The 26952-nt window shown below is 40.8% G+C and overlaps 1 protein-coding gene across 3 annotated transcripts in view; it reads right to left on the reverse strand.

The window, feature by feature from the left end:
- Nucleotides 1-215: 215 nt before the first annotated feature.
- msh2 (mutS homolog 2 (E. coli)) overlaps nucleotides 216-26952 on the reverse strand; it is a 77240-nt gene continuing 50503 nt past the window's right edge. For all 3 annotated transcript variants that reach the window (XM_069931044.1, XM_069931045.1, XM_069931046.1), the window contains 7 exons: nucleotides 26180-26330; nucleotides 20273-20370; nucleotides 10317-10562; nucleotides 9080-9284; nucleotides 5320-5567; nucleotides 1373-1545; nucleotides 216-693 (listed from right to left, as the gene is read on the reverse strand). In XM_069931044.1, the coding sequence (XP_069787145.1) occupies nucleotides 523-693; nucleotides 1373-1545; nucleotides 5320-5567; nucleotides 9080-9284; nucleotides 10317-10562; nucleotides 20273-20370; nucleotides 26180-26330 (1292 nt within the window). In that variant the 3' untranslated portion in view covers nucleotides 216-522. The remainder of the gene's footprint in view (nucleotides 694-1372; nucleotides 1546-5319; nucleotides 5568-9079; nucleotides 9285-10316; nucleotides 10563-20272; nucleotides 20371-26179; nucleotides 26331-26952) is intronic.

The following is a 26952-nucleotide window of genomic DNA, read 5'->3' on the forward strand; positions in this document are numbered from 1 at the left end:
TCCCCTTGCTCAAAAAAGGATCTAGTAACATTGGAGGCAGTCAAAAGTGGACTCACCAGGCTGATTCCTGGGATGAGTGTTTTTCCATCAGAAGCTAGACAGTTTTCAGAAATGCATTATTTTCTTTTAAAATGAGTAATATTTGTGATTCCACCACCACCACCCCCCCCCCCACCACCACAGCCAACTACAATCCAAGAATCACAAAAAATAAGGAATTTTAATATTTTTATTGCAAATCTCGTATTTTAGAAAAAAAATTCAAAATAAAATAAACGCAACATGACTCAATTTGCAGTTATAGTATGCACCATAAATGAAGATTTTTTTTAAAAAGTGATACGCCTGGTTAAAATGATCGAATGATTGGTCAAAAACAATTCTTCATTTGCCATTGTAGTTTACAAACTTAATAGTTTTGCATGTTAGCTTAGGAAGGAACCGTTTCTCTAGTTTACCAAGATTGTCCATATTGTTTAATTGGGATTCAAGTTGTACATTCTTTCAATCTGAGGTCTACTTTTAATTGGTGGGCTTGGATCTTGCAACCACTTTGTTGATGAAACTATTATTCTGTGCTATCACTTCAGACTTGAGCATCATCAGCTTCTGCTTTACTTCTTCCTCAGACATGTCAGAAATGGGTAAAGCTTTAATGCTCAATAGAAAATCAGCAATGATCCTTTCACCATCCTATTGAAATGGAAGGGAAAATATTAATCCATGGATGACTGAAGCATTTTTCATAAATTTTGTGCTAATTCAGAGCCCAAATAGTGGCCAGAGCTAATCACTTCAAATAAATTATTTTTCTCATCAGGATACAACTCTATTAAATTTAATCAAATAGCTTAAGAGCTGCCTGATCTTGTAAATCTTGTGAAAGCGACCAGTTCTCCAATATTCAGTGAATTCAATGTTCTGATTCCCAAGGAAATGGCTCATGGGCCAGACAGACCCTATTACAACACTGTATCTCTAAATTTAAAATTCTGAAATCCTTGGGGAGAAAGAAAGGCTGGGTCCATGTGCAAAAAAGTGCAAACTTGAGGCTCAGGACCAAGCAAAAGGAGCATATTCTGCACAAAATAATTTATAATCAAACAAGAATATCTGTTGCAATGAATTTCAGCATGAAGTCAAACAAAATAACATAAATCTCTTCCTGCTGGCACTCAATTCGCACTACAGAAAAAAATGATAGAAAGGAATATAGCGCTAATTAGCACTAGCTGACCCATACTAGACAAAATGGCAATTGAGTATTAACCACCACACCACATGCTCTCCTGGTTATGTTTAACATTTCTGTGACAGCATTGAGCCTAATCTGTTGTGTTAAATTGAAACCATTTTTGGATCAGTTACAAACCTGTTTTTCTTGACGATATTTCTTGGCCAATGGTCCTTCGTCGCAATCCTCAATCTTGCCTGTGTTCTGGAACTCCTCAAGCTCCAGGGCTTTGTCTTTGGCACTTTGAATAACGTGTCTGGGAAACTGAGCAAGCTCGGCGACATGAATCCCAAAACTCTGATCACAAACACCTACAGACAAATAAAATTATAAACTATTTTAAAAGCCTCAATACCATCCAATTTCAGTTTGCTGAAAGCACTGGGCTGGGACACATTATCTTGATGAATTTTACAGTAGCTGCTTAAACTTTTAAATATTCACCAATAAGGTGAAATTGCAACTTTGAAAAAGCAAAGGGCCCAGGATCTACAATAATAAAATCTGTGGACTCTCAAAATATTTTACTGAACTATCAAATCAAAAATAGTAAAATGCACACTAAATGTGACTTTTGATCAGATCAAGAGCATTAACCAGCACAAAAAGGCCGAGGATGTGACAGTTACATGCAAGTCAGCATGAGAAAGCTGTGGATCATGCATGGAAATATGTGAGTAGATGTATTCTTGATGTGAAACAATATAAAATACATCTGATTATTGAACAGCTTCAATTTGTGAAGCACTTGATTGTGGCAAGAGACATCATATTCACTGTCATTTAATTGTCATCTTACTCCTGGGTGAATATTGCAAGAAAATGCTCTACAAATAGATAATTTTTCCTAAAGACAATGCACCATTGTTAAAATTTGGCCAAAATCTTGACAATGATCCTTTGGTGCATTATTCAAAATATTTTCATAGACTAAGCAACATGATTCACAAAAGGAGCAACTGTCCAAAAACCTGGATGTCAGAAATCTGGACCACCTGAGAAGCTGGTCTTTTAGAAAACTCTCAAACTTTTCAAATTTACTGGGCATCTGAATGTTTGTATGCAAGTGTAAGTGCCACATATGCAGAAATGAGCGAATAAATAATTGTTTTTTTTTGTACTTTCTATTTTATATGAAAAATGTTTCATTAATAAACAATCTAAATTTACCTGTTCATCTCTTCTTAATTCCTCCTTAAATTTGACTTTTAAAAGTACTGCCTAAGAATCCAGAAAATCCAGACCAACCCAATCCCCGAGCAGTCAGGATTTTAGGACTACTACTGTACATTTAAAATAAATAGGGAAATACATAAAGCCTGCTCAAGCTTAATTCAGACCAAAGGAAATGGAGCTGCAAGCTGAGAGTAAACATAATTAGAATTGAGATACTAGTCACTGGACAACTGAAACAGAAATTTTGGACAATTTTTCATGCATGGGGCATTTGACACTCAATAATCATGCGATTACAATGTTTCGATGCTCATCAGGAATTCACTAACCACATACTGACCTTTCAAGTGCGCTTCTGACATGCATATTTTACTGGCTTAATTCTTTAAAAGAATACAAAAGATTCATCTTTTGTCATAAAAACAATAACCTGTAGACTTAATATTCTAATTGGTTGCCTCAAATCCAAGGGAGACTATTATGAGGTGGCCTGTTTGCCAAATCCAGCTGAGATATAATGCAAAAAAACCTGCTGTGGTATGTAACACAAGTTGCTTTCTGGTCAGCTGGCAACTCTTTAGAGACAAGGGTGGAATCTGCCTGTATTTGCTGCATGGTGAAAGAGGTTTGGATAGCCAGCTACATCCAAAATTAAAGTTCAAAATTCAGATTTATTGTCAGAGTAGAGGTACTCCCCGACTTGCGTCCATCCGCACATACGATTGATTTATTTTTTAAAAACGTGTGTGCTGTAACAAACTAATAAACCCTTACTAGTACTAACAAAGGAACAGCAATGGAAAATTAACTAGACAATGGTAAATTGAAAATAGTTTTTATTAAACTACTAAGAACATAAAATTTCTTACTTCTCTCTAAACTTAACTCTAAATTTAACCCCACTATATACAAATGTGTGTGCATTAAAGTCCAAGTTTAAACTTGATTCTGAAAAGTTTGTCAAATACAACATTTCAATAAAAAGTTTGCTTTAAGACTTCAGTATTCCACGTGTGCATGCAAAATTCCAACTTGCATCCATTTTGACATACGACCGGTCCCAATTACGATCATAAGTTAAGGTCTACCTGTACACACATGACATCACGTACAGATTCTTTATCTGTCGGCCATATAGAATTTCTACTAATTGCTACGAGTCCAGAGGACCCCAAAACCCAGCAGCAATAGATATGCACCACGACAAAGGGTTACTTAAACAAAAGTTGCTTTTAATTATCTTTGAACATGAAAATAGAATCAAACTTTAACTTATCTCTATTAACTCACTTAACCACCCCTCTAATTCTAAGCACATGTGTGTGTAAGTTCAGCAAAGTTCTTTGGTTCACAGTCCAATCTCACTGGTTGCAGCCAATTCTTGGATTATCCACAGAAGTTAACAAGAATAAAATTCACCAGGCTTTGGACTTGGTTACCACTCAGGAGGGTTCTTGTTGTGGGGGGGGGGGAAGAAAGAGAGGGGGAGAGAAAGAGATTGAGAGATTTTCTTGTTCCAGGACATCAAAACTGATTCTTTTTTTAAATCAGCCACTCTGGTGTCTTCCTAACAAAACTTGCCCCCTTCAGGATTCTCCAGATGATAAGCTTTCTTTCAGGTCACCACAGAGTTCCTTTCTGTTTCTCCTATTCCACGAGAAACACTGGACAGCCAGTCCTCTCCTTTGACCAGGCCGTCTTCCAAAGCTTGCCCCTCTGGAACCGATGTCTGTGTCTCTCCTCTCTCTCACTCCTTCCAACTCCGAGCAACCTTTTTTTCTGCTCTCTGCCTGCAAAGATCACAAGACCCTCCAGACAGTAAATGCTCTTTTCCAGACAATGCTGCTACTGCCTGTTGTTACATTTGTTGCCTTTTTCAACTGACAGTCCATCATGAGTCTGAGAACTCTTGCAAAGGCTCCTGCAAAAATTCTGTGTTTTAAAATGTTTGTGTGTGAACTGCTCTAACAAACTTTTCCCAATTTATCTCCCAAACATCTCGATGTACTCTTTCACAAATGATAAAACAATCCCAAACACTTCTTTGGATAATATCCAATCCACTTTCCCATTTTATCATGTCCCTTCTGATAGGGACATCTAGTAATACAGCTTCTTTATACTCTAATCAAATTCTACGCACTACTATTCTATGTTTTGCTTTAACTTCCAGATCCTTGGGTAGGCATTGAAAAAAAATCTTGAGCAGTTATACATCTTTGAAATATCCGTCAGCTTTAAAGGGCAGAGAGAGAGAGAGAGAGAGAGAGAGAGAGAGAGAGAGAAGCAACAGTCTTGTGATCAAACTACATTAACAACCATAGGAATTATTAATGCTACAAAAGACATTATAAACTCAATTTTGTTATTTTCAATTCCAATTGCTTCCTTCCCACACATTAACTGTAATCTTCAAGTGCCCACACAGACTCGTCTGACTTGAACTTTACCGGTAACATTTGCTTTCCTGACATACATTCGTAAACCCAAAGCAGTTCTGCTCTCACCATCACAAAGAATTATTACCATCGGATCCTATTTTTTCTGCTCAAGTTATATTTCAATACTTGATGGCTAGCATCAGTCAAAGCATTGTCTTACTACTCTAACAGCACCTCCCAGACTGATGGCCTCTACTATCAAAGGCTGCAGGTTTCTCTCCGTCATTCTTTCATTGTCTAAATCCTGGAATTCCCTCCTCTACAGCACCAGTAGAACTGCAACCGTTCAAGAAGGTGGGTCATCACTATATTGCCAAGGGCTTGATGAAAAAAATACTGGCATTGCCACAGGGCTTGACCTGAAAGAAAGAAATCTTCTGTACTCGTGTACAAGCAGGCTTGGAGCTGCTGAATAAGTAACATTAATTTGTTTTATGCAGGACCATTTATCATATACTGTTACTTTACCTTTCTTCACACGGTACAGCATGGTTAGTGTTTCATCTGTGGTGAGAGCAGTCACATGCAAGTTATTGACTGTTGGTACTTGATCAGCCAGGGCAGTCAGCTCATGGAAATGAGTGGCAAACATACAAAATGCACAAATCTTGGTAGAAATATATTCTGATATGGCCCAGGCCAAGCCAAAGCCATCGTAAGTGGAGGTTCCTCTTCCCAATTCATCAATAATGATCAAAGAGTGTTCAGTTGCTGATCTGGATCAGAAAGAACACAAAGTTGATTATCAAAAGGGTTATAACAAGCCTATGCATAGCTAGTGATTTTCCTCCTTCATTAAACACCTGCATTTTCTTAATCAGCTAAAAACTGGAAAATTCTTGAATGGTCGTCAGTCACTCACCCAATCTAAATCCAATTGAGAATGCCTTTCATATGCTGAAGAGAAAACTTAAGGGTATAAGCCCCAAAATAAACAGGAGCTGAAGATGGCTGCAGTAGAGGCCTGGCAGAGCATCACCAGAGAAGATACTCAGCACCTGGTGATGTCTATGAATCACAGACTTCAAGCAGTTATTGCATGCAAGGGATATGCAACAAAGAACAAAACAGGACTATCATTGTTATGTCCCAAAGAGTATGATGCTCTGAACTAAGGGGACTATATATAATAAACACTGTAATTTCCACATGGTCAAGCCAAATTGTACACAAATACCCTTCAATAAAATCTGGAATGTGCACTTTAATCACATGTGAATTGTTTGATTACTAATTTAAAATAGTGGGCACTGTATCCAAAGCTGGTCTTTTCCTTAGCTTATATTTAACCCCCTGGCTCACCCTGGGAACAACTACGTTTAACTCATTGGAGATATCATAACAGGCTATTGCTTACCTCTAGCAAGAAACTAAGGGAAGAGGATTATCAGCAGGCGTGTTCTCTCTGACCTTCTGTTTATTAACTTTTCTGCACTTAACGGCGAGGCTCTTGGACAATGCACCGAAGGGCCAAATGCAAAAATGATTTGTTACAACCCAGGAGGTAGCCATTTGGCCCATCAGTCATAACAGCTTTCAACATAGCAATCCCATCAGTCCTATTTTCTAAGTTCTGCAAGTTAATTGTTTTTTTTACATCTTCTTGAGCTCCCTTTTATTCCTTTCATATTTAACTACATTAGAACTGTTTACAGTGGTAAACCTGCTTCCATTTTATGTGGGAAGAGCAGGAACACCATGGGAAAACTAACATGGTCATCTGAAGAACAAGCAAACTCTACATAGCTGTGGTCAGGATCAAATCTGGGTTGCTGGAGCAGTGAAACAGTGCCACCAACTTCTGCTGATGCCATGTCTAACACTTTTAAAAAATGTTTGCAGTGGTTTCTTTGGCTTGGCTTCGCGGACGAAGATTTATGGAGGGGGTAAAGAGTCCACGTCAGCTGCAGGCTCGTTTGTGGCTGACAAGTCCGATGCTGGACAGGCAGACACGGTTGCAGCGGCTGCAGGGGAAAATTGGTTGGTTGGGGTTGGGTGTTGGGTTTTTCCTCCTTTGCCTTTTGTCAGTGAGGTGGGCTCTGCGGTCTTCTTCAAAGGAGGTTGCTGCCCACCAAACTGTGAGGCGCCAAGATGCACGGTTTGAGGCGTTATCAGCCCACTGGCGGTGGTCAATGTGGCAGGCACCAAGAGATTTCTTTAGGCAGTCCTTGTACCTTTTCTTTGGTGCACCTCTGTCACGGTGGCCAGTGGAGAGCTCGCCATATAACACGATCTTGGGAAGGCGATGGTCCTCCATTCTGGAGACGTGACCCATCCAGCGCAGCTGGATCTTCAGCAGCGTGGACTCGATGCTGTCGACCTCTGCCATCTCGAGTACTTCGACGTTAGGGATGAAAGCGCTCCAATGGATGTTGAGGATGGAGCGGAGACAACGCTGGTGGAAGCGTTCTAGGAGCCGTATGTGGTGCCGGTAGAGGACCCATGATTCAGAGCCGAACAGGAGTGTGGGTATGACAACGGCTCTGTATACGCTTATCTTTGTGAGGTTTTTCAGTTGGTTGTTTTTCCAGACTCTTTTGTGTAGTCTTCCAAAGGCGCTATTTGCCTTGGCGAGTCTGTTGTCTATCTCATTGTCGATCCTTGCATCTGATGAAATGGTGCAGCCGAGATAGGTAAACTGGTTGACCGTTTTGAGTTTTGTGTGCCCAATGGAGATGTGGGGGGGCTGGTAGTCATGGTGGGGAGCTGGCTGATGGAGGACCTCAGTTTTCTTCAGGCTGACTTCCAGGCCAAACATTTTGGCAGTTTCCGCAAAGCAGGACGTCAAGCGCTGAAGAGCTGGCTCTGAATGGGCAACTAAAGCGGCATCGTCTGCAAAGAGTAGTTCACGGACAAGTTTCTCTTGTGTCTTGGTGTAAACAATGAATAGACCATTCATTTGCAAATTAGATAACTTTCTGACTAATGTAAAGAATTATATTCTCAATACACAAAGTGCTGTAAACTCAGCAGGTAATGCAGAAACTAGAGGAAGCAAAGGGTAACCAATATTTCAAGGTCTAAGCCCTTGAACAAGGTACAAGCAAAAAGCAGACAGGTTCCTGAATAAAAAGGCAGGGGAGGAGCAAGGGGCAGTGGATTCATTCTGAGCTACCCCTTCCTCTTATTACTTTGGGGTTTTTTTTCTCCTACCCTTCTACTTACGTCCACCTCTAGCCTGTTAGCTTGTTCTCTTCCCTCCGGCCCTTTCTCCTCTCCTCACCCACCCCCCCAACACATTTTTTATTCAGATGACTGACTGCAATTTGCTCATACCTTGATGGGCTCAGGCCCAAAATGTTGGTTACCCTTTACTTCTTAAAAGTTGCTGGATTACCTACTGAGTTTCTCCAGTACCGCATTCACAGCATCTGCAGATTTTCCTGTTTAACTCTATATGCTCAATTACAATTTTATGTTAAACATTTTCTATGCCTTACATACAAAATAATCTGCAATGGATGTTTAAACTGATATTATACAACTCTATTCTCAATTTACTAGTTCCTTCCATATTAAAGAACAAATGCAGAAGCATTTACTTTCCACGTGGTTCTGTTTAATTGTTTCAGACAATACGAACTAGTTACTTTCATGATTAACATCAAAGAGTGTGAAGAGAAGAAATTTCTACATTCAGAAAGTGATTTTTTTTTCCCCCAAGTCTATGGTCTAGATGGCTCTGGTTATTTCATTGCCGAGTACATTCCAAAAGGAGATAATAGATCTTAAGGCACCATGGGACACAAGAACAAGGTAAATTAAGCTCATTAGAAGATTAACCCAATTTTAAGGACTGGTTAAGGAATTTGGCAGAGTTGTATGATTGCAGCACCTTTTATTATTTTCAGAACTCACGAGTTAGGTTTCTAGGCCTAGCAGTTTACTGAGCACAAATTGAGCTCCAATTATTTTATACCCAAGAAAAAAAAAACATGGGTCTCATCTAGATATGCTATGAATTTGATTACATAAAATGAATGGAAAGCTAAAATTACAGCATCACCCAGGGAGAATCTAAATCATCAGTCAGGGTAGGCTGCCCTCTGCTGCACCAAATAATTAAGTTTCACTGAATTCCCTTATTTAAAAGAAAAAAAATCAGAAACTCTCAACTTAAAGACTAAAATTACATTGAACAATTATTGACTGATTCAGAAACTTTAAAAAAAAATTCAACCACTTTTAAGGTGGAGGAGCAAGGGAGCTATGAGACAAGCATTCTTACCTCAAGATAGCAGCAGTTTCCAGCATTTCAGCCATGAATGTTGAAACACCTTTGAGTTGACTGTCACCAGCGCCAACACGAGCAAGGATGCAGTCAACAATACTGATCTCTGCAGAATCGCAGGGTACAAAACAACCAATCTGGGCCATCAGAACCACCACACCAGTCTGCCGGATATATGTTGATTTACCGCCCATATTGGGACCTAAAGAACAAGTACGTATAAAAACAAACTAAATTGGCAAAATCAAGAAAAAGAGATTAAAAAAATAAAAACAAACTAGTTAGTATAAGTTTTACGATTTCTGCTGTGCTGCTTAAGAGATGGCTCATGTTTATTTTACTATTTTTAACCTAATGTCAGAATTTTGACCCCACTCAGGTGTCTAATTCAGTCAGTGCCCCAAGAATGATGTTGCTTTGAGCTCATGTGCAGAGAAGATAAATCAACACATGAAGTTCATCCAAATCTGGTCAATTGCTGTCCTAGCAAGTAACATTAACATTTTGTTTCATAAACTTCTTAAAAATTAGGCAAGAAAATTGAGTACGAAAGAAGTAGCAATCATACAAAGAGAATTTACTCATTTCAATTATCAATGGACAAACTAGCTCTAATAGTCAGCCAGCTATTGCATGAACAAACTTTTGCAGATTATAGAAATCTGAAATTCTTTCCAGAATTCTGGAAAGCTACTTTTGATGAGTTCTTTAATTTGTAACATTTTCTCTGTTCCTCGCTTCTAAGGTGCTATCTGACCTGCCAGTGTTTCCAGCGCCTTGTTTTTATGGTAACATTTTCTAGTTCAGATTTCCATCATCTACAATATTATATTTTTATGCCCAGTACAAGAAATTATCAAGAATTTAAATGTTTCACAGTAGGAATCAGCAAGATTCATCACTCTCTCTTTTCTTAAGAAATTAGGTCAACCCTTTCTTCAGATGCCCATTAAAAAAATTCACCCCCTGGACTGGAAATTATTGGACTGTGGGCAGCTCAGTACAATTTTAATACTTCATAAGCTTGGATGAATACCAGGGTATTGGAATTTGTGCACAAAATTGTTACACACCTCGTTTAACAGGGAAACAGCTGATGCCAACATGTTGAGGAAGAGCACAACAGTACGTGATGACCAGAGCGGAGAGATAGATGGCAAAGTCCCATTTATGTTAACAATAGTTCACTTCTCACTTTATAATTATTTCATCTGGTAAAACTATCGACGCTTACCTGTTATGATATGGAACATCTGTTTATCTTTCTCAAATATAACATCGTTGGGTATGAAGGCCACATCATCCTGGACCTCAATGCAAGGATGCCTGGAAGCCTTCAGGATAATCCGACCATGACCCTTTCCCAGGATCACAGGCCGTACGTATGGCACAGGTGCCCCACTGGCTACATGGGCAAAGCTGACCACTGCATCCAGTTGTGCAATCACATCATTTAGAGTCTGCTGAGGTTCTACATACCCTGTAAAAATAGAAAGAGATCCATCTTGTGATTTACTGCAAAACACATCCTTCTCACTATAAAGATTGTGACTTGTTACAGCAAAGAAACAGTGCATGCCAAAATGAAACAAAAAATGCTGTAGTCTGCAGGCCAAACAGTACATTTGGTGAGAGAAAAATCAGTTTTTTTAAAATTCAATAACTTTTCATCATCAGTTCTCATGAAATGTCAAAGATGGAAAGCATTTAGGAGAATGAGGGGGATCTCACAGAAATATTTTGAATGTAGAAAGGTTGTTTGCTAAGGCACAGTGTGAGAGTCTGGGACAAGAGGTCACATCTTCAGGATTCAGGGGTGTCTGGTTAGAACAGAAATGTGTAGGAATTTCTGCAGCCGGAGGGTGGGAAATCTGTGGAATTTGTTGACACAGGCAGTTGTAGAGGCCAGGTCATTGGGTATATTTAAGACAGTGTTACGAGCCCAGAGGACCACAAAACCTAGCAGCAATAGAAATTCACCAAGACAAATGGTTACTTAAACAAAAGTTATTTTTAATTATCTTTAAACATGAAAACAGGATTAAACTAACTTTTTACTATTAACTTACTTAACCTCCTAATTCTAAGTGCATGTGTATGTAATGTGTATACAAGATGAAAAAAGTTATTTGATTCGCAGTTCAATCTCACTCTCACTCCTCCAGGTTCACTGGTATTAGTCAATTCTTACACTGTGCACAGAATTTAACATTTATGAATTTCACCAGACTTTGATGATTGAAAGGAAAATGGTTACTGCTCAGGAAAGTTCTTGTCAGTTTTCAGAGAGAGATTTGTTGCTCGTTGAGACACCCACAACTGATCCCTTCCAATCAGCCTCTTCAGTATCTTGCTGAAGAAATTTGACCCATCAGGGTTTTTCAGGTGATAACCTCTTTCTTTCAGGTCACCACAGAGTTTCTTTTCTGTTTCTCTCATTTCAAGTGAAGCATTATACAGTTAGCCATCTCCTCTTATATAGACCACAGGGGCTTTAAACAGGCTGCAACCTGCTTTCAAAATGGGGTTTTTCCACAAGCTTGCCAGCTTATCATATTCTAGTCTCAGCTACTGAACTGTAGAACTGAACTCTCTCTCTCAGAGAAAATCACATGATCCTCTTAGAACAGTCAACTGCACTCAGACAAACTACGGCTCCGGACCTAATTTTTTGAGTTCGTTCATCTGTTACTTTCCAAAACAATAATCTATTACTCCACAGCATGTCTAATTAACACCTACTTGTGAAGTCCTTATAGGCATTCTTCAAAGTTTCTGCAAAGGCACTCGGAGCCTGAACTGTCTGGCTCGAGCAGAGCTCTGGCATTTTAAATGAGATCTGTTTGGAAGTGTTTGTATGTGACCTACATTAAAAAACCCTGCCACAATTTATGTCCTTTAAAACATATCTAAATACAATACAAAATATTACATAATCTGTCACAACAGATTGATTGGTTCTTGATTAGCCAGGGCATCAAAGATTATAGGGAGAAGGCTGAGTGAGAAAATGGATCAGCTCACAATTATTTAGCTGGGCAGACTCAATAGGCTGAATAGCTTATTTCTGCTGCTATGATCATTGGATCGTACACTTTTTGTTTCCTCTTCTTAAAGTCTACATTCACCTTCTTGACTTTGGTGACATTGAGTGCGAGGTTGTTGTTCATCCACCATTCAGCCAATTTTTCAATCTCCTTTCTGTATACTGACCTGTCACCCCTTTTTATGCCGCCCACTACTGTGGTATCACTAACAAATTTGTAAATGGTGCTGTTGTCCTACAAGGCTCTGTAGCTGCATGTGTAAAGAAGGTAGGGCAGGGTGCTAACAATGCAGCCCTGTGGTGCTCCATTGCTAATGGAGATTGTAGAGATGTTCTTGCCAATCCATACTGATTGGGAGGACTACAGGTGAGGAAATCCAGGATCCAATTCTTTGGCTTGGCTTCGCGGACGAAGATTTATGGAGGGGGTAAAAAGTCCACGTCAGCTGCAGGCTCGTTTGTGGCTGACCAGTCCGATGCGGGACAGGCAGACACGATTGCAGCGGTTGCAAGGGAAAATTGGTTGGTTGGGGTTGGGTGTTGGGTTTTTCCTCCTTTGCCTTTTGTCAGTGAGGTGGGCTCTGCGGTCTTCTTCAAAGGAGGCTGCTGCCCGCCAAACTGTGAGGCGCCAAGATGCACGGTTTGAGGCGTTATCAGCCCACTGGCGGTGGTCAATGTGGCAGGCACCAAGAGATTTCTTTAGGCAGTCCTTGTACCTTTTCTTTGGTGCACCTCTGTCACGGTGGCCAGTGGAGAGCTCGCCATATAATACGATCTTGGGAAGGCGATGGTCCTCCATTCTGGAGACGTGACCCATCCAGCGCAGCTGGATCTTCAGCAGCGTGGACTCGATGCTGTCGACCTCTGCCATCTCGAGTACCTCGACGTTAGGGGTGTGAGCGCTCCAATGGATGTTGAGGATGGAGCGGAGACAACGCTGGTGGAAGCGTTCTAGGAGCCGTAGGTGGTGCCGGTAGAGGACCCATGATTCGGAGCCGAACAGGAGTGTGGGTATGACAACGGCTCTGTATACGCTTATCTTTGTGAGGTTTTTCAGTTGGTTGTTTTTCCAGACTCTTTTGTGTAGTCTTCCAAAGGCGCTATTTGCCTTGGCGAGTCTGTTGTCTATCTCATTGTCGATCCTTGCATCTGATGAAATGGTGCAGCCGAGATAGGTAAACTGGTTGACCGTTTTGAGTTTTGTGTGCCCGATGGAGATGTGGGGGGGCTGGTAGTCATGGTGGGGAGCTGGCTGATGGAGGACCTCAGTTTTCTTCAGGCTGACTTCCAGGCCAAACATTTTGGCAGTTTCCGCAAAGCAGGACGTCAAGCGCTGAAGAGCTGGCTCTGAATGGGCAACTAAAGCGGCATCATCTGCAAAGAGTAGTTCACGGACAAGTTTCTCTTGTGTCTTGGTGTGAGCTTGCAGGCGCCTCAGATTGAAGAGACTGCCATCCGTGCACAGTGGGTTATTGAGGCTCAGGTCTTAAAGTTTGTTGATCAGTTTTGAGATGACGATGGTGTTGAATGTTAAACTGTGTCAATAAAGAGCATCCTGATGTATGTGTCTTTGCTGTCCAGTTCTTCCACGGTTTTGTGTAGAGCCAGCGAGATGCCATCTGCCATAGACCTGTTGCTGTGGTAGGTAAATTGGAACGGATTCATGTCGCGACTCAGACAAAAGCTTCAACACCTACCTCTCAAAACATTTCAGTGCGGTGAATAGGATTGCCACTGGTTGGTAGTTCATTTAGGTAGGTTACCATATTCTTCTTAGGCACCAGTATGATTGAGACCTGTTTTAAACAGATGGATAGCACGCCCTGCCAGAGTGAATGTTGAAGTTATCCGTGAACACATTAGCATAGATTTGCAGTACTTAACCAGATGCTTTCCTTGTATTCATTATCCAGAAGTAGCCCATACATCATCCTCAGATACTAACAATAGAGGATCATCAGGAGATATAGGGATGCGTAGTGGTTCTTCCTTGTTCTAGTGTTCAAATCCAGTGCACAAGGCATTGAGTTCATCTGGGAGTGAAACTTTGCTGTCTTCGACTGCTCCAGGTTTGGTTTTGTAACAGGTTATGTCATTTAGGCCCTATCACAGTTGTCAGGTATCGTTCACTGCTTCCATTCTCATTCAGAATCTCCACCTTGCCCAGGAGATGACTTTTTAATCAAATATACCTGCTCTTTGTAGTGTTCTGGATCTCCAGACTCCTATGATCTGGCTCTCAGCAGGTTCCCGATTTCATTGTTCATCCAGGGCTTCTAGTTGGGGAAAACCCTGAACGATTTAGTGGGGACACACATCCACAGTTGTTTTGATAAGGTCTATAATGGCTCAGGTATAATCATTCAGATCCTCAACCCAGTTTCTGAACACCACCTAATCCAGACTTGAGGCACTCTGGTCAGCGTTCTTCATCCTCCATGACAACGGTAGTGTGGGTCCAAGTGTAGCATATCCTGCAGCCACAAGGGTGGGTAGTAGCAATAAGATGATTAGTGGAAAGGGTTGAGTGGACGAGTGGGTCATGGAAGGAATGGTCTCTGAGGAGGACGGAGGTGGGGGAGGGAAGAGAAGAAGCTGTGTCTGCTGGTGGGATCACATCATAGCTGGTAGAAACTGGAGGATATGTTAGGTGCGGAGGCTAGAGGGGTGGTAGATGAGAAAAATTGGAATCGTGCCATTGCTTCTAGGGACAGAGGTGACCAAGGCAGATATTTGGAAAACAGAGGAGATGTGGGTGAGAGCTGAGTGACTGTGGCAGTTGGGCTGTAAGAAAATATTTGCAGAAATTTGTTAGCTAGATTCAGATGACACCACTGAATTGATCTTTCAAACTATCTGGTATCAATTGATGTATCATTGTTGGGGCAGGATGAATCTCTTCTAATTAGGACTGCATGGTTGGCGTAACGGTTAGCGCCACACCTTTACAACGCCAGTGGTCGAAACTGGTATTCAAATCCTGCCTTATCTGTAAAGAGTTTGTTTGTTGACTCTGTGTCTGCATGGGTTTTCCCCAGGGGCTCCGGTTGTAGGTTAATTGGGCGGCATGGACTTGTGGTCCGAAATGGCCTGTTACCATGCTGCATGTCTAAATTTAATTTTTTTTTTAATTAAACCATCTGCTTGGTGAAAGTTTCAATTCTCTTGGCTACAAATTTATTTCTAACAGAACAGTCCATTATTGCTTTGGAAACTCTTGACAATTTCAAAATTGGGAAGTTGGCAAACTTTTCTCCCAAATGCAAAATCAATGCAAACTGAGAGCCTGAAAGTATGCTCTAATAACTATCAAGGCTGTTGGTGAAAGTAAATTACAGCGGGCTCAATACTGCTTTCATCAGGTAATGTTCCCAATTAAACTAAAATGACATGCTTAAATGAAAGGCCGTAAAAGATTAAATTGCCAATGGGATGCTTTCTACCAAAGATTGGAAATGGTATCTTATTGATGCTAATTAGAAATAACTTTATACTGAAACTAATCCATGCTATATCTAATTTAGGACTACTGAATAGGGATAAACAATTCCTTTCCCTTTCAAAAGAGAATAAGTTCAACAGAGGCCTAAGCTCTTTAGCAATTCAGCAGAATAATAAAGCTAATTTAGATTTAAGCCATTTCTCATAAGAGGATCAAGAACCCAATAAATTGTGGATAAGCAAATGATTCTAAAATAGTTCCAAGCCTTACTTAAAAAGCAAATATATACCATCCACAAGATCAATGCCATTTCATAGAAAATATACTCGTCATCTTATCCAAATATATGAGTCACTTGACCAAATATTCCATTAGCAAACTATAATATTAATAGGTACACCAGATGACCTTTAAATCAAAGTTGTGTTAAATAATACTGTCAATCTGCTCCCAATAGACCCTTTCAGGTGGACCCTCCACCTTGAGGCCAGCTACAGGAGTGGATTTAAAACAGGTGACAACCTTAAAAAGCTGCTGCAGTTTTAAATGGCCCAACTGAAAGGGCGTATTCATATCCAGAGGCACCACGTAGCACCTCCGGATCTGATGAAGGCGGGGCGACTGGTGCTGCAGCGCCACCAATCATAAATATACAGCACAGCAATGACCATCTTTCCTACCCATAATCCCCCATGCAGGTGGAACAGCTCTGTTTTTCACAACAGTTCTAGCTGCATGGGGGATTATGGGTAGGGAAGACGTCAATGCCGCGTTTTGAGCCGCAGAGAGCAGCCCTGGTGTAGGAGCAGCTAGCCGGGCTGCCACAGCCCACACCGTCCGCCCCCTGACGTCCCCTGCCCCTGCCCCGCCGGAACCTGCAGGCCTCCCCTGCCCCGACAATTCCCTGCAGGCCTCCCCTGACCTGACGGTTCCCTGCAGGCCTCCCCTGCCCTGATGGTTCCCTGCAGGCCTCCCTTGCCCTGACGGTTCCCTGCAGGCCTCCCCTGCCCCAAGAGTCCCCGCAAACCTCCCCTGACCTGACAGCTGCCCCTGCCCCAACAGCCACCCCTGCTGACCTCCCCTTCCCAGTGGGGTAGGGGCTGTCAGGTAGCAGGGTAGGGGAATGTCAGGCAGTGGGGAATTGGGTCGCGGGCTGATGGAGTCATCAGCTCACACCCAGGTATTCAGGTGCGTCAGCGGAGCTCTGCACTCCGCTGATTTTCCTTCCCTGAGGAGAGTTGGTATTGGCGTCTTGGAGATGCTTCTCCTGCATTCAGGTGAGTATGTAATTAGCTGGAAGGGAGGGGGGGGGTGGGGGAAATTATGCTGCTTTAAAAGAGGGTGTTTATGCCACCTGAAAGGGCTGACTACTAAAGAGTTAAGAATGCTATGCCAACAGGCTGTCTCAGAAAATAACAGAGAATGTCTCACCTGTTTAAGGGGAGATATGACCATACAAAGTGAGTAAAAAAAAAAGTACAATTAGAAGAGATTTCTTCCCCTCCCCCAAACAATGACACATCAATTGATACCAGATAGTTTGAAAGATCAATTCATTGGTGTCATCTGAACCTATTAACAAATTTCTCCGGGCATTTTCTGACAACCCAACTCCCACAGTTACTCAGCTCTCACCCGCATCTCCTCGATTTCTCAAATATCTGCCCTGGTCCCCTCTGCCCCTAGACACAACGAGAACAGGATTTCCCTTCTTCTCACCTAACATATCCTCCAATTTCCACCAGCTCTCTCTCTCCTCCCCTCTCTTTCCTCAAGGACCACTCCCCCCGTGACTTCCTTGTTCAGTCACTCTTTCCCACTAATAGCCTTCTTGCTACCCACCCCTGACTGTAGGATATGCTACAGTTGCACCCACACCACCATTGTGCCCAAGAAGCTCCTACAAATGCAACTAGTAATAAATGCAAATCTGCTTGATTTCCCAGAGGCTCAGTTTAACATCATATTTGAAAGACAGACCCTCAGACAGTGCAGCATTCTTTCAACATTGAATTTCTCTATTAGCCTAGTCTTATTATTTTTTTTAATTTAGAGATACAACATGGTAACAGGCCCTTCTAGCCCATGATCCCAAATACAATTCACCGACTAACCCTGCATGTCTTTGGAATGTGGAAAGGAAGTATAGCACCTGGAAGAAACCCTCACAGGCAACGGACTCTTTGCAGACAGCGTTGGATTCGAATGCAGATCACTGGTGTTTTAATAGCGCTGTGCTAGCTATGGCGCCCAATGATAACTGGGCCGCTTCTTTTGAATCCAAATCGTTGGGAAAAGACTTGACCTCACTCTTCTGCATAAATAATTATAGATTCTAAAAATTAACAACAAATACAAAATACCAGAAGAATATGGCAGGCCAGACAGAATTCATAGAAACTAAGTCAACTTTTTAAATCAACAATTTGTAATTCAACAAGATCAATATCATTTTCACATTAATATTCAATTTCAAGCATTTGAGGATGTGACAGATTTGTCAACAACTCATATTTTTACAGTACATGTTATAGACTCGAGTTCTACTGTATTGAAACAGGCCCAACTTATCAAAGCTAGTCCAATGTCCCCCTAAACCTTCCCTATCCACAAACGTCCCCAAGTTTATTTTAAATTTTACAACTGTCATCATTTTTACCACATCTAGTAGTTGATTCCATATACTCACCACCCTCTATATGAAGAAGGTGCCCTTCACCTCTTTTAAATCTTTCCCTTCTCACTTTATATCTATGCCTTTTGGTTTTAGATTTTCCCTACCCTAGGAAAGGCTGACTACATTGGACAATGAAGATTTTGCTTCCTGAACATTTTTAGGTGTATTTTATGGATTTTGGGCTGCTAATCATGAGAATTACTTTAAAATGTTTCCATCACATACATTTTGTTTTAAAGATATAACCTAGTTTTGTGATATCTTGTCATATTTTAAGTTTACTTTGAGCATACAAAACCATAAAGCACATATGTAAATGACAATTCATTTTCTGCATTTGGACTTCTTCCCTGCTAATCTTGGTGCATCACTGATGAACTTGGTGAAAGGTTTCACCAGGACATCACGACCATGGAAAAGTGGTATCAAGGCAACTGGAATCCATCCATTCTGGCTGACTATTGTTGGATGCTGATATAAGAGGCATCAGATGCCGAGTACAAATGAAAATCAGCAACAAACGTTTTTAGGTCAATTGAACTAATGCAATGTGTTGGCATCATTATGTGATAAACCATGCCAAGTTCAATAAAAGTTCATTTAATGTTTCTCCAATATGCTATGTGACGCAGCAAATTTGAAATTATCTTTGTGTTCATCTTAAAGTTGTCTATTATAATCAGCCATTTTTTTCAGGAAGCAAACCTTTTGAAAAAAATTGTCATCCTGTGCTATTTACCTTAAAAAAAATTCACCTCTGCATAAAGGAACACAAACTAGACCTACGATTTTTATTTACTGTAATGCCACTATTTTCCTGTATGGCTGAGAATCTACTCCATTTTAATTTTCTGTCTGTGTTTTCTTGTCATGGATTATGCTGAAGGATAAAGGAGCCATCAGAAGAATAAAACTGTGAGCTTACAATTCCCAAATATGACCAAGAATACTAGCTATATCCATGAAATTAATAATAACCTGACTACAATGTAATCTGTTGAATAACAAATTACATTCAAAATACAAGGTGGTTAAATAACTAATGGTAGTCAGCTTGGAAATCTCAAGAGCTTCACAAGTTCCTGCTCTATCTAAAATGTAGTTTTCTTAACAAGAACTCCAGAAACATAGCACATAGTGAAAATCTGAGGTCTTGTTTGGAATGTACAGAACTATATTAAATTATGAAATTAAGATCAAGTGAGCTTTACTTCATTTAGAACCGTGGGGCATAGCCTCAAGACTCAGAGAGTAGACTTAGAACAGAGATGAGCAAGAACTACTTTTCCCAGACAGTTGCCTATCTGTGGAATTCTCTTTCCCAGGAAAAAGTGGAGATTGCTTCATCAAATATATACAAGATAGAGTTTGCATAGTAAAGGAATTAAGGATCATGGGCAGTGGTGGCCAACCTTTTAATTTAGACATACAGAATGATAACAGGCCATTTTGGCTCACGAGTACGTACAGGGGGTGTAGGTTAATTGGGCGGCACGGGCTCATGGCCTGAGGTGGCCTGTTACCATGCTGCATGTCTAAATTAAAAATTAATCGGTTGGCCACCCCTTGATTATGGGGAAGAGGCAGGTAGATAGACTCCACAGCCAGACCAGTCATGATCTTACTGAATAGTGGAGAAGGCTTGAAGGGCCAAATGGCCTACACCTGCTCCTACTTATGTTCTTATGAGACTACAAATAAAGTGCAAACAAGTTGGTCTATTCCACCTGAAACCAACTGTGCTTGTAAATGCCACTAAATAAATAATGCTTGAATTTGGAGAATGCCAATCATACTAAACATTTCAAAAAGGTTAGTTCACAATGAAAAAGAATTGCAGCAAGTAACAATCAGCTGAGAAAGGTATTTTCTAAAAGATGAATGCTAGCCATGGAAAGAGGTCAGTCTTTCTTTCAAATTATGATTCATATCATTTGTACACAAGTGAATAGACCAGCTGAACTTCCATTCAATGCTCATCTGTATTTGAAAACGTGCAGTGAAATTTCCTCTAGAACATCTTACCTGCAGAGATATTGATTATTTCTTTAACAATTGCATTTTGGGCTTCTTCATACTCTTCTCTGCACCTTATGTAGTCCTCATTGTAGGAGCTCAGCTTACTATAAAATTCACAAAACCAAGTTTCGTAAGTTCAGTGTTCATTTCTGATACAAGAAATGCATTTTTCTTTGTCTTTGCACATAGCCATAAAACAGCTTGAAAGCAGATGGCCTTTTGGAACTGCATTATAACAGTGAAATAACACTGGGACAGCATTCCGTTTTGTACAAAATGTTCTCTAACAGTGAAAACCAGAATACTTAGCCTACAGCCCTGCCAAATTTGTCACAAATTAAGCAATCTACAAATTCAAATTTAACAAGAGCCACAGAGGAATGCAGAAAAAAAAGTTTTCATATAGAACTTAATATACAACTGATGATTGTACAGAATAGAAAACAAGCAAAGTAGTGGGCAATGGCTGTATCATATTTGGAGTTGCTAAGTCATTTCAGAAAGAACTCAACAAGGATTTGGATTCACAGAGGGAGTCTATGGCCTGGGCAGTAGAACAGATAAAAAGAACACAATTTAATTTAATTTAGACATACAGTACAGTAACAGGCCATTTCGGCCCACGAGTTTGTGCCACCCAATTTATCTACCCTCCTGGTTCGTTTCGAACGGTAGGAGGAAACCTGAGCCCCAGGGAAAAACCAACGCAGATACAAGGAGAACTTATAAACCCCTTACAAACAGCGCGGGATTCAATCCCTAGTCCTGATCGCTGGTGCTGTAAAGGCGTGGCACTAACTGCTATGCCAACTGTGCTGCCCCAAAAATAAATAAGTAAACAGAATGCAGAAAATTCTGGGAATTGTGACAGGTGTTTGGGAGATAAATTGGGAAAGGTTTGTTAGAGCAGGTCACACACAAACACTTTAAAACACAGAATTTTTGCAGGAGCCTTTGCAAGTGCTCAGACTCATGATGGACTGTCAGTTGAAAAAGGCAACAAATGTAACAACAGGCAGTAGTAGCTTTGTCTGGAAAACAGAACTTACTGTCTGGAAGGTTGTGTGATCTTTGCAGGTAGAGTGCAGAAAAAAAGAGGCTTTGCTCTCAGAGAGGAAAGAGGGTGGGGGGAAGAGAGACAGGGAGAGAGAGAGACATCAGTTCCAGAGAGAAACTGGCAAGCTTTTGAAGACATTCAAAGGAAAGGACTGGCTGTCCGGAATAGGAGAAACAAAAAGGAACTCTGTGGTGACCTGAAAGAAAAAGCTTATCATCTGGAGAACCCTGAAGGGGGCAAGTTTCATAAGCAAGACACCTGATTAAAAAGGAATCAGTTGTGGATGTCCTGTAACAAGAAAAACTCTCTCTGAAAACCAACAAGAACCCTCCTGAGTGGTAACCATTTACCTATTAAGCACCAAAGCCTGGTAAACTTTACTGATGTTACACTTCTGTGCACAGTATAAGCATTGCATGCAACCAGTGAGATTGGACTGTGAACCAAATAACTTTGCTGAACTTACACACACATTACACATACGTGCGCTTAGCATTAGAGGGGGGGGGGTTAAGTAGGTTGAGTGAGTCAATAGAGCTAAGCTAAAGTTTGATTCTATTTTCATGTTTAAAGATAATTAAAAGCAACTTTTGTTTAAGTAACCCTTTTTCGTGGTGCTTATCTATGGGTGCTGGGTTTTGGGGTCCTCTGGACTCATAACAGAATAAACAGCTCAAAAGGCTTCTCTGAAGAGAGAAAGTTAACTTTTCAGGTCAGTGACCAATCATCAAACTGGGAATAAGTAAATCACGAAAGTCTGCAGACACTGTGGTTGAAGTAAAATCACAAAGCTGGAAAAACTCAGCTGGTCAAACAATGTACTTTACATAGGAAAGATAAAGATACATAACAAACATTTAGAGCTTGCGCCCTTCATCAAGATATGAAAAGAATGTCAGTAGGCACTCAAAAAAAATGGCAAAAGGGAAGCGGCAGGGGGAGGAGCACGATCCCAAAGGCAGGAGGTAATAGGTGCATGGGGGTAGGAGGAATGGCCCTGTGAGAGAGAAGGGGTGGAAAGTTGGGGAAAAAAGACATCGAAAGGGAAGAAAGGGAAAACAAAGTGTAGGCTAGCAGAAAGTTGATGTTAATGCCATCCCATTGGAGTGCCCAGATAAGAATTTCTTTTTAAATTTCCAATTTCTTTTTAAATCAACCTCAACTTTTAACAACTTGATTAAGTGTCCAGACCCAAAATGTTGACTGATCATTTCTATCCATGGATGCTGTCTGCAGTTCGTTCAACAATTCTACATATGCTAACCTTTAACTTCACATGTTCAAGTAAACATTACTTTGCTTTTGTCACACAACACGTTCTTTTTGATCTTGTATCCAAATCATGAGATTGATTTTCATCCTGCTTCATCTGAATAGTCCTCTGCATAACCCATCTTAATGCTGTAGAATTAGTTTCTCAAAGTCCATCACTTAATTAAAATTGTGTTTTGTAGATGAATGAACCATTAATAATGGAGAAGCAATACTTGAAACCATATTCCTGTTTCCTGTCCCAAATATAAAGACAATATCTACAGCAGTTAAAATCACTTTGAATTAATTAGAATTGAATCTACTTTCCTCATAAATAGCACCAATACTCATTCATTTGCTGGAATTGAATTATAACCTAAACCAAAAAATAGATAAATATATTGGTATAGGGATAGAACACTGCATTCAATTAGAGACTCAAAAGCAAAGGGGCTGCAAAGGTAGAATGATCAATGAAGGAATAACTTTGAAAACAGTGGCTAAAGAATGGAGTGTTCCATAGACATGAGTGATTATAAAACCAGGATTTAATAATAATGATACAGGCAGTCCCTGGGTTACAAACATCTGGATTAGGATTAACTTGTACTTACGAACAGGCTATTCCCCAATTCAAGCATGCACATAATTGTGCCCCATTTCGTGCATGCACATAAAGTTACCTCATGATAAAAACCACAAGTACCTGTTCCACTTTATGTATAAATTCGGCTTCTGGACAGACTCAGGTAACAAAACTCATTCATAACCTGGGGGCTGCCTGTAAATGAGTTTATTATCGTATATACATTGTACAATGTAACTTTTAATTTCTACAGATGAATAGCTACAAGGACATCTGTATAAAAAAACCCCACAAAAACCACCGAAAAACTACAATAATCAGAATTTGTCATGAACATGACATAAAATTTGTTGTTTTGCGGCAGTATCAGTGCAATTATTTCTATAAACCACATTTATAAAAATAATGCTTAAAAAAAAAGTCGAAGTGAGGTAGCGTCTGTGGTTTCTTCCACAAATGTGGTTTCCCTTCGACCACTATTAACTTGGCCCTCACCAGCATTTCCTCCATTCCCCACTCATCTGCCCTAGCCCCCTCCACCCCCGTCAATAGAAACAATAGACAGAATCCCCCTCATCCTCACCTACCACCCCACCAGCCTCTGCATCCAACACATTATCCACCAGAATTTCCGGAACTTAATGCAGGACCCCACCACCAGACACATTTCTCCTTCCCCTCCCCTCTCAGCCTTCCATAAGGACTGCTCCCTCCATGATTCCCTTGTGCACTCTTCCCTCCTCACTCACCTCAGCACTTTCCACTGTGGTCATATGAGGTGCAATACCTGCACCCACACCTTCTCCCTCACCAAGGTCCAAGGTCCCAAACAGACCTTTCAGGTGAAGCAACACTTCACCTGTACCTCCAACGAACTCATTTACTGCATCCAGTGCACTCTGTGGCCTTCTCTACATCAGAGAGACCGTCGCAGATTAGGAGATCGCTTCGTCAAGCACCTCCTCTCTGTCCGCAACAAAACCGACCTCCCCATAACCAACCATTTCAATTCTGAGTCAAGTTCTGAAGCTCATATGTTTGTTCATGGGCTTTCACACTACCCCACCCTGACCACCCACAGATTGGAGGATCAACACCTCATCTTTTCTCTGGGCACCCTCCAACCTCAGGACATGAACATTAAGTTCACTGCATTCCATTAATCAGCTTGCCCTTTTCACCCTCTCACCCACTTTAACTAGTTATTCCAGTTCCCCCTCTCTCTCTCTCTCCACCTAGCCTAGACTCCTACCCCCTCCCTTCCTGTGGTCATTCACCTATCATTTCCCACCCTCACCACCCCGCTCCCCCTTTTTGTATGGACATCTCTCATGTTCCCCCACACCTTGATGAAGGGCTCAAGCCTAAAACGTTGATGTATCTTTACCTTTGTTACATATAGGCACTGTTTGACCTGCTGAGTTTCTCCAACATTTGTGTGTTTTTTTTTCACTTAACCATGGTGTCAACAGAATCCTGTGTTATACCCCCAGGGTCTATGGTTCATTGTTCTTTTTTAAATCTGATTGCAGAGGGGAAGAAGCTGTCCTTGTGCCACTGAGTGCTGGTCTTCAAACTCCTGTATCTTTTCCCCCAGATGGTAGTAGAGTGCAGGGGTCATGGCCTGGGCCATGGGGGACCTGGAGAATTAATGCTGCTTTCTTAAGACACCAGCACTCACATATGTCCTTGAAGGAGTGAGGACTGGTGCCCGTGATATTGCAGGCAGAGTTAACAACCCTCAGGTTTTTTCCTAACCTAAGCATTGGCACCCCTATACCAGACAGTGATGCAACAAGACAGAATGTTCTCTATAGTACAACTGTATAGGTTTTTGAGAACCTATGGTAACATAACATCTCTGAGGATCTATCCTGAAGCCTCCATGTCGATACCATCCCGAAAAAGGCTTGCCAGCTGCTATACTTCGTGATGAGTTTGAGGAGATCTGGAAGTTCTTGACACTCTCCACTGCTGACCCCTCTATGAGGACTGGTTCATTTTCTCCTGAAGTCATCTCCTTGGCTTTGCTAAGTTGTTGTTGTAGTGACACCACTCTACGAGCTGACCAATCTCCCCCCTGTACACTTCCTCATTGCTGTTTGTGATTCTGCCAACAACTGTGGCGTTTTCAGCAAATTTGCAGATAGCATTGGAATTGTGCTGAGCCACACAGTCATGAGTGTATAATGAGTAGAACAGTGGGCTAAGCATGCATCCTTGAGGTGCACCTGTGTTGATGGCCAGTGAGGAGACATTTTTTTCCAATTCATACTAATTGTGGTCTTCCAATGGTCAATGATAAAGTTACAGAAGGGGGTGCAGAGGCCCAGGGTTTGAAGCTTGTTGACCAGCACAGAGAGAATAATGGTGTTGAAGGTTGAGCTGTAACTGATAAAGAGTAGCGTATGTATGAATTGCTGTTGATGAGGTGATCTGGTGCTGAGTGGAGAGCCAGTAATATTGCATCTGTTGTGGAGCGATATCACAGCTGTAATTCCTTTAAACTAACAAATCCATTTATATACCTCCCACCAATGATTCGGAGGCCATACTGAATGGTTCTCTCTGCAATTCCACCCCCCCCCCAACACTTCCTTCCAAGATCCACGCTCATCTCTCTAACATAAAGCAGAAGCAGCAAGACCAATTATAATATGCAAATTTAAATTTTACCCAACTCAGCATGTACAGTACTAACAGACCAGAAACCTTTCTATTCTGATGGCTCTGCTCTTCACATTTCAGTGAATGTTACAATGCAACTTGCTCATGCAGCTTCATTCTGAATAGAAAGGTTTGTGGTATATCGTCATTATGTACTCCAACTGAGTTTAATAAGAGATCATTCCAGAAAAGGTGTCCAACTTCTACAGTGTACAACAGCACAAACATGTATCCTACAGCATGATTTAATGTAACCCTCAAATACCTCATTTTTAAAGATGCAAAATGTCATTTTGAGTATGCCATAACAGTGACAATGGCATTAGAAGAGATGAAATAAAATTCTAACCCATTTGTGAAGCGGACTCCATTCTTCTGGATATCTATAGTATTAAATTTCTTATTGTTGCGAAGGGCTTTTTCCTCCTTGCAGGTAACGCGATAATAATAGCCCAATTGAGCGTTTGACTCCAGTTTCACAGTCTTTCCAGCTTCAAGACCTACATATAAATAAACCAGATAATTCAACAAACCTATTCTACAGATATCCAATTACAAAATGCTCACTTTTGATTAATTTTTCTTCTCTAGTCTCCACACCACCTTTCTCAATATTAAACTGTGGTAAACAAATACAATTTACTAAATCACTTCATCTCCAAAGGTCAGTGTTTCTGCCAAATGAAACGTGGTGTTATTTATGGACCACTTGACCTATTATCCAGAAGTCTTTGTAGGGTAGATATAAATGCAGAACTCAGAACTGGAGCTTCTTGTCATGCAAGGAAAAAAAGAAAACAATAAATCTATCTTGGGCTTCACTGAGGCAAGCCACAAGAGCTTATTTCTAAATGTATGGTGAAATGTCTTCCAGTGAAAAGAGGGCAAGTTTCAGAATTTTATCTCCTCCCACAGTAAGAAGAACTGTGAAAGATGCCAGTTTTATTCCTTAGCCAGCAGCAGGCATCTGGCAGAAGGGAATATTAAAAAAAACCTTAGAAAATGAACCAAATTATTATTAAAGAACCAAATTTTTCACACTTCATTTCAGAAAGAGTTCTTGTTCCATTATAGATTTTTTTCCCCCACATTTTCACTGTGTTTCTGAGCTATTTTTCTGAA

This window comes from Narcine bancroftii, chromosome 4, assembly GCF_036971445.1.
Source record: "Narcine bancroftii isolate sNarBan1 chromosome 4, sNarBan1.hap1, whole genome shotgun sequence".
NCBI lineage: Eukaryota > Metazoa > Chordata > Chondrichthyes > Torpediniformes > Narcinidae > Narcine > Narcine bancroftii.